The sequence below is a fragment of the Aquila chrysaetos genome, chromosome 3 (assembly GCF_900496995.4).
Source record: "Aquila chrysaetos chrysaetos chromosome 3, bAquChr1.4, whole genome shotgun sequence".
In the NCBI taxonomy this organism is placed as follows: domain Eukaryota; kingdom Metazoa; phylum Chordata; class Aves; order Accipitriformes; family Accipitridae; genus Aquila; species Aquila chrysaetos.
In genome coordinates, this window is record NC_044006.1 from 61,253,879 (window position 1) to 61,261,975 (window position 8,097).

Here is an 8,097-nt window from a genome sequence, read left to right on the forward strand (position 1 = left end):
ATTAAACTTGTTTAAATTCTAGTTTTAGAATGCATAATGTACTAAACCAGCTCTTCAGCAAGGCAATATGATATGATATTCCTAAACCATTAAAAAGGTATAATTTATACTCTTCAGCATAAACTTATTTACACAGTCAGGGAATACTAAGTGATTTATATGACAATTGAAGGAAAACAGGATAAATTCTATTTATTTACTCTTATTCAGTAAGTGTACACATTTCTTGAATAGCTACAGTATCTTTATAAGAACAGAAAACCAGTAAAGGTATATTATCTCTATTATCGATATTAACATTCATCTATATTAACATTTAGGATTAGAACTGTAAAAAATTATTACAATATTACCATATTTTACCTTTCATGACCATCAAATGAAGCCAAAACACTTTGAAAATACATTAAACCAGCAATTATGTCTAGAAACATTCATATATTGTCACATTTATGAAATGTAAACCAATACCAATATGTAGATATAACATTAAAAAAATACTTGCCTATGGGATAAATAAAACACATTTTGGAACTTATTGCACTTTCAAACAGAACAACTTACAAATTTAATTCCATTACTGTTAATATAAGCTACTGTATTTATGTGTACAACTTGAAATGCTCTGTTCTTTCAGAACTGTCAAATATCTGTATCTCAAGAAAAATAAATATCAGCCCTACATCCTAGAAAATCAAAACTAAAGAATAAGAAAATTTCCCTGTTAATTACTTCCTTCTTGCAATAATTAAAATTGCATACAAATAACCACAGTAAAACTTTCGACAGGTTTTAGCCTGTAATGATTTTTACCACCAAGTTATTAATCTGTTATAACCACATCAGAAATCTGAAAAAAAAAGAGTTTTTATCAGGAATGATGAAACAACTAAAATTGTAGTGGCACTGTGTGATTCTAGCTAATATAGAGCTCTAAATAAAATCCAAAACACTTGCAAGTTACAGTGGCTGAAGCAACACATAGTGTGTAAGCTGGATGCTAAACTCAGCTCTGATACTTAGATCAGGCAGTTCTTGTAAAAATGTTGGGCTGTTATTTATATTTGGGTTACAAAGAATGAAGATAAAATTGTAAGTGGTTTTGATCACAGAAAAATAGTCATAAAAACTTGACCTTTTCTGTAAGGAGATCATATTTTCCTGCTTTAGTATTTCCAGTGCTCCATAAAGAATAACACCCGAAGACGAGCAAAACTTTTTATGCAAAATTAGAAGCTGACCTCACATGTTGGATCAAACCTCATAAGGTATGACAGAACAATACGTGAAATAGTGTATTATTTGCTACTTACAAAAGGAACATATTTACTAGAAACTGAAACAAATCCAAAGAAAAATAATAAATGCATTTCAGAGTCTTTAAAATTCTTCATTTAATCACAGATTTATCTTTGATGAAGAACATAAATGTTCAGCCACATTTATAATGTAATTCTTACCAATATACAATGTATGTTTGTACAAAGTAGAATATACACCAGAATCAGTAAATACATACCTGTTTAGCCATATTTTTTACAAATCTAGGTGATCTCTCCCTTAAAAATGTGACAATATCTTTATATACGTCACTTTTTCTTTCATAGTCAATGTCATCTTTACCCTTTTGCTGACCCTTAAAAAAAGAATAAATTTAAAATTATAATAGTATTGCCTTACACAGGTATTTTAATCTGCATTATAAAATAGTGCTAAAGAGCACAGAGGTCATACTGTAATGAATTAGGTACAGAAGTCTCATGCTCAGCAGAGTCCACCAAACTTCAATAATGCTTTGTAAAGATGCATGGATCATCTCCATGGATCCCAACAGATAATCAAGATCTTACACAGAATTCTGCAAGTAATTACTCTCAGTTAATTGTACTGTGTATAGTTCTACTGAAAAGAATTTATGGCTTATGGCAAACAACCAAGTAAATATGAGCTTCCAGTGCAGTATGGCAGATGTCTAAAAGGATCAGAAAATAATACAACCTGACTAGCCTAAGCTTTATGAGCTTCATCCATTGAAAACATGCTAAGTCAAAATTTCCCTGGATTTTTTAACTCAGGAAATCAATTTGTGGAGTTACGCCTGACGGACATCAGTGTCTCTTCAAAATGAATGTAAGAGCTCTGGTCACTGCTCAACACACATAAGGACTATTATGCCTAAATAAAACCTATCTGTAGGGAAAGAGGTAACCAAAATGAAAAGTAGAAGAAGAGAGATAAATAATTTCTAAAAAGCTTCCACTGAAAAGAGAAAGAACTCCTTATCATTGATAAAAAGACAAAAGCAAGCTATATTAGCCACATACAATATTACACCTCAGATGAAGAGCAATGAGGCACTAGAAAGGCATCTAGTCCCACAGTACCTTTGAATAGGAATAGTGTGAAGGACTGTTAGGGCATGTTTAAACAAACACTGCTAGCAAAGAGTGCAGAACACACTCCTAGTATAAAACTTATAGAAAAAGCACTCAAAACATATAGGAAAACCAGCATACATTTATTACTGTGTCTTCTCCTTCTGTACCAATAAACTAGCTCTGCAGGTCTTACAGCCTCAATACCACTACCCTAAACCTGATTGATTTTTTATTTTAGCACATAAAAACATTCATTACTCCATGATATCCTTTATTATTACTTACTCCATTTAAAAACACTCCTGCTGTGCTGCAAGTGATATACAAAGGATCAGTGTCATGTGGTTTGATGACTAAATAACAAATTTCTCCATGCACTTGTCTCCAGGGAGGAGCTCGGCATCCATTACAGAACATGTAATCTGTAATGAATTAGCATTAGTGTTTTTATCCAGTTTAAAAGTATTTTTTAATAGTTATGCTTGATGATTAATATAACATGTATACAAATCAAATTCCCAAAACAATATCTTACTCTTACGAATTCATACTATTAGGAATTAATCATTCACAGCTCTGTGACCTGTGGCCCAATCCAACCAAGAACTGCAACTGTGCTTAGCACTTTTCAGGATCAGGGAGTCAGTTCACTTCTTCTACTTCCCCTGAAGATATTCATATAATTGGAGATTATTACTGTAAGTAAAGGCTGAAGAACAGCATTAACTTTAAAGTACAAATAAACAGTTTAAGTTTATTATGGAAAATAATTAATAAAGATAATTAATTAATTAATTGATAAGGGTATATATAAACATGAGATATGATCAGATGTGGACCTGATGTATATTCCAATGATTCCAGTACTGTATCTTCTCCTTTCCCAGAGAAATTCTTGAGAAGATTCACTTCGTTATTTATAGCAGCTGGATTAAGTCTTACGTCTCTGCAATTAACAGAAAATGTTCTAAAATGTATTCATCAAAAGGATGTACTCAGAGAAATGAAAGGCGAATATTACATAATTTTTTTCTTTTACATTGAGTCTTAATAGTAGCAACAAAAATCTGGAAATGGGTCATCTTCCATTGTCATTGTAGTTTAGTGAAATTTTAGCTCTATAGCTAATATGAAGTTATGCTTAGTCACAACTACAAAACAGACTCAATGTAATACTTAATATGCCTCCATGAAGAAACAAACATTTCCTTGAAAATATTTAACTGCAACTTTGTTGTTTGTACAAATGACTTCAATTTGCTACCAAAATGCAAAACATATGCAATAAAAAAACCCACACTCGCAGGCGCACACTTGCATACCCACACCTACAGCAAAATCTTGAGAAAAAAAATGGTTTTTTTAGTGAACAGTGAAAGTTATTTCAATAAATTTCTTCATGTCACACCAAAAGCACATGTTGTGGGTTGAAACCAATCTGATTTAACAATTGAAAAAAAAAACCACTGGCTGACATGCTTAGCTTCCACTTGAAATGCACTCACTGTGAAATGTGTTTCAAAGAACTATTAAGCAGTTGCAAATCCAGCTGATGAAGAAGAAGACAGATTTTCATTTTCATCTCTGTTTCAGGGTCATCATCTTTTTTCACTTTTTCAAGTAAATGCAACATGGACATATCTTCTCCTTCAACAGTCCCACATTCAGGGCCAAGAATTTTCATTATAGGATCTCTGTTAGCTGTAAACATGAAACAGAATCATATAATGTGATACTATGTTAAAAATGATTAGGCAAGACAAACACTTTTTATCTCAATTGCTGAATAATTTTGATGCTATTCATTTACAATAAGAACTTTAATAATGTGCATATTCATCAAATATTACTTTATGATGTATTCTTTCATATACCTCTTGTAATTTGAAATGCATTTTAAAAAATACGAAAACATTAAGAACAAAAAGAAATTTTTCATAGCAAACAAAATTGCTTTTCACAACAAAGATCAAGATTCATTCAACTAAGAGGTGAATATTAAATACCTCCCTTTATCAACAGCCCCCTTTCCAGAAAATATGCTTGGCTGATCACCAAAACAGAAAATCAATGGGTTTAACTCACTGAAAATTGATCATTTTGGAAATATGATTTACTGTCAAAAAACATCTTTCACATTTTCTAGCAGCATTCCCAATGGCTCCATTACTTCTTCAGCTATGCCAGCTGTTCTTTTTGGTAAACAGTGACATAACTGGATGTCAATGTGTTTTACAAAAACATTTTGCTCTGCTCCTGCAAATGACGTCCCATGCATCTGTGAATGCCTCTGCATGATATCCTGTCCATATTATTCTTCCCTATTATTCATGGTTGATCACTGTCAGTGACAGGACCCTGGATTACATGGATCTGAAGTTTGATCCAGTATAAGCATTTATATTTTAGTACTGCAGATGCAATTTCTACTAATATTATCAAAGAATATTAGTGATCTCTTCTACCTCCAATGAGAGGAGGATATCCAGTTTAGCATATTAAGGGTCTTGTCAGTTTGAAAATCTAGGACTTGAATATGACACAGTAGAAGTACTCGTACCTGTATTTTAAAAGCCATTGTGAGAAGGACCTGGAAGTGCTCACTCTGAACCTTGTGCAGCTAAGAATTTCTTAAGCATGTAAGTGTTTCTTTGGCTATTTTCTGAGGATTTAACATTTTAAAGGAGGATTAAACTACAAACATAAGAAAAACTGCTATTAGCCTCCAATAAGGCATTCTTTTTCAGAAATTTAAACCTACTGTCTGTTGCGATAGCTCAGTACACATGAATTTGTATATGAGATTCAACAGTTTTATTTTAACTTTATTCCAGATTTGTCTGTTACTGATTTCTCTGAAAATAAAAGAAGAAATAGAAACTTCGTTAAGTTCTGGATCAGCACCTTTAGCCACCTTCATGAATCAACACATTCTTATATACTTAGAATGAAGGCATGCCTTTCTTCACATTTCATAAACATGAACTGAAGAAGACATACTTTTTAAGAGAGAGGAAAGATGAAAAAAAAAAAGAGGAAATTAAACCTTCAAGGCATGCCTGTGCTTCCTTTAGCTTTTTTTCCATAGCAATTTGTAGCAAATGGGACAGCTGGTCAAAACTGCGAACTCTGAGAGTTGATGCCGTGAGGAGAAGCAATGGCTGGCCATCTTTACCTTTGGCTTCAGACTGAACAGTTGCTCCACTAGAAAAATTAAATTATATCTTTTTAAAATAAGAACTTTAATAAACAGCAAATTTTAGAGAAGAATCTTGAATGTTACTCAAGCTTCACATAATAAAGCATATACAATTTCTTTAAACTGTATTTCAGAAAACTTCCAAGGTAAACCCATTTATTCACTGAAAATCAGCAGGTGGATGTGCCCAAAGGAGGCTGAGACCCCGTGGGAAGCCTGCACTGGAGCAGGCTCCTGGCAGGATGTGTAACCTGTGGAGAAGAGCCCATGCTGGAGCAGGTTTTCTGGCAGGACTTGTGACCCCGTGGGGGATCCATGCTGCAGCAGTCTGCTCCTGAAGGACTGCACCCCATGGAAAGGACTGATGCTAGAGCAGCTCATGCAGAACTGCAGCCTGTGGAAAGGACTCACATTGGAGAAGTTCACGGAAGACTGTCTCCTGTGGGTGGAACCCCACACTGGAGCAGGGGATGACTGTGAGGAGGAAGGAGCATCAGAGACAACAGTGAAATAAACTGACCGCAACTCTCACCCTCCGTTCCCCTGTGCTGCTTGGGGGTGAGGAGGTAAGGAAAATCAGGAGTGAAGTTGAGCTCAGGAAGAAGGGAGGGGTGAGGGGAAGGTGGTTTAAGATTTGTTTTTATTTCTGATTATCCTACTCTGACTTTTGATTGGCAATAAATTAATTTCTGTGAGTCAAGTCTGCTTTGCCCGTGACAGTAATAGGTGAGTGATCTCCCTGTCCTTATCTCGACTCATGAGCTTTTCGTTGTATTTTTCTCTCCTGTCCAGCTGAGGAGGGGGAGTGATAGAGCGGCTTTGGTGGGCACCTGGCGGCCAGCCAAGGTCAACCCACCACACAGGAGCCACTCCTAACACTAATGGAAATCACAGGGTTAATCACTGTTAGACACATGTCGTAAAAAGTCTTAGGAATAGACAGTGCAAATTGTATAAATCACTAACTAAACAGGTCTGTATCACAACCAAGATATAGAATAGTCTCATATTCTCAAAAACCCCTACAAATTTTAAATGAAAATTTTCAATATATATCAGTAAAAACCCCACCCGTTTCAGCCTCCCAAATACACTAAGACTTTCTTTATGCTAAATGAGCACAGTTTTGCTTCGTAGTTCACCTTCAGTATTTCAAAACTGACTAATTCAGACTTACTGGATCTCATAACCCTCTTCAAATACTGAACAGCCCAACTGCGTTTTCCACTCAAGGGGCTCTCTGAAGACAAACGCTGCTTCCTGAGGATGCCTAGTGCTGAAGTCCTCCGCAAACTTAATAATTTGATTTAAAAGAGATTCGTTCAAAGGGGTGATTTCAAGCGTGCCAGTTCCAGAACCAGCAGCAGTCCACTGAGCTGCTCTTGCCAACGCCGCTCCCATGGTCTCAACTAGTATCAAAGGGGTACACCTTAGCAAAGAAACACAGAATCACCAAACTGAGCTCTCAAATGATAAATGCAATATGCTGTGGCTGCTATAATTTGAAATAAACTTATCTAGGAATTATTAGATTCTTTTAACTCATTTAAATCCCTGAAGTGGGGAAGGGGGAATTGAAGAAGACAACTCGCAAGTTTTAAGGAAATAGGGAAATCAGGTGAAAACAAAGGTTTTTGTCATCTTAATTAATTCCTGGCGCTATTAGAAAGTCAAGGAACTGACCGCAGAAGGCCTCTGTCCTGGCTGCAACAAAAGGCTCTCGGGTTCTCCTTGTGAAGTTAATCCCACTCTTAAAAACCCTATGTGCAGGCAGGCAGACACACACATACAACCCCCAGCAAAGATCCCCCCCGGACACCGTCTTTAAAAGGACGAAAAAGGCGAGTGTCAGACCCGCCCGTCAAGCCTAGAGAGGCCGAGGGCCACCGCCGTGAGACGAGCACGGGGAGGCCTCGTTCCTGAGGAGAGCCCGGCGCGCCCGGCACGGCGCCGGCCCGCCCGCGCTCCGCGGCGTGCCTGGGGCGGAGGCTGGGGTCAGGGCTGCTGTAGGAGGCGGGAGGGATCCTGGAGCCCGGCGGCTGTGTGGAGCCCCCGAGGGACGCAAGGAGCCCGGCGGGTGGGCGTCCCTCACCGCTCGCCCCCATACCTTGCCCCGGGTGAGCCGCGCCGGACCCCGCCATCGCCGCTCGGGCCGCGGCCGAGGCCGCCGGCGTTGCTATGGGGACGGGGCCCGGCGGCAGCCGTTACCGGGAGGAGCGGGTAAACACAGGCGGCGCCCGGCGGCGGGGAAGGGCCGCTGCCCCCGGGCTGCCGCCTGGTTGGACGTGCAGCGCGGTGTGGCGGCCGCGGGTGCCGGTGCCGGTGCCGGTGCAGGCCATGGGGGTGCGCCCCGGAGGGCGATACCCTGAGGGGAAGGCCGAAGGTGTTCAGCCCCGGAGAGCAGACGGATGAATGCGACGGGTGGTTGCTGCTGCAACCGCTATCCACAGTGTCCCTCAAAATCCGGCGGTGCTGGGGCAGGGGCACCTTAGTAAGGCTTGCGCTGTGGAGAACACACAT

At 38.6% G+C, this 8,097-nt stretch overlaps 1 protein-coding gene across 2 annotated transcripts in view; it reads right to left on the reverse strand.

The window, feature by feature from the left end:
* ODAD2 (outer dynein arm docking complex subunit 2) overlaps window positions 1-7,738 on the reverse strand; it is an 88,674-nt gene extending 80,936 nt beyond the window's left edge. For both annotated transcript variants that reach the window (XM_030010683.1, XM_030010680.1), the window contains exons 1-7: window positions 7,685-7,738; window positions 6,755-7,006; window positions 5,425-5,582; window positions 3,884-4,079; window positions 3,218-3,324; window positions 2,664-2,800; window positions 1,520-1,636 (exon numbers count right to left, since the gene is read on the reverse strand). In XM_030010683.1, coding sequence (XP_029866543.1) covers window positions 1,520-1,636; window positions 2,664-2,800; window positions 3,218-3,324; window positions 3,884-4,079; window positions 5,425-5,582; window positions 6,755-6,978 — 939 coding nt within the window. In that variant the 5' untranslated portion in view covers window positions 6,979-7,006; window positions 7,685-7,738. The remainder of the gene's footprint in view (window positions 1-1,519; window positions 1,637-2,663; window positions 2,801-3,217; window positions 3,325-3,883; window positions 4,080-5,424; window positions 5,583-6,754; window positions 7,007-7,684) is intronic.
* Between the last annotated feature and the right edge of the window lie 359 nt (window positions 7,739-8,097).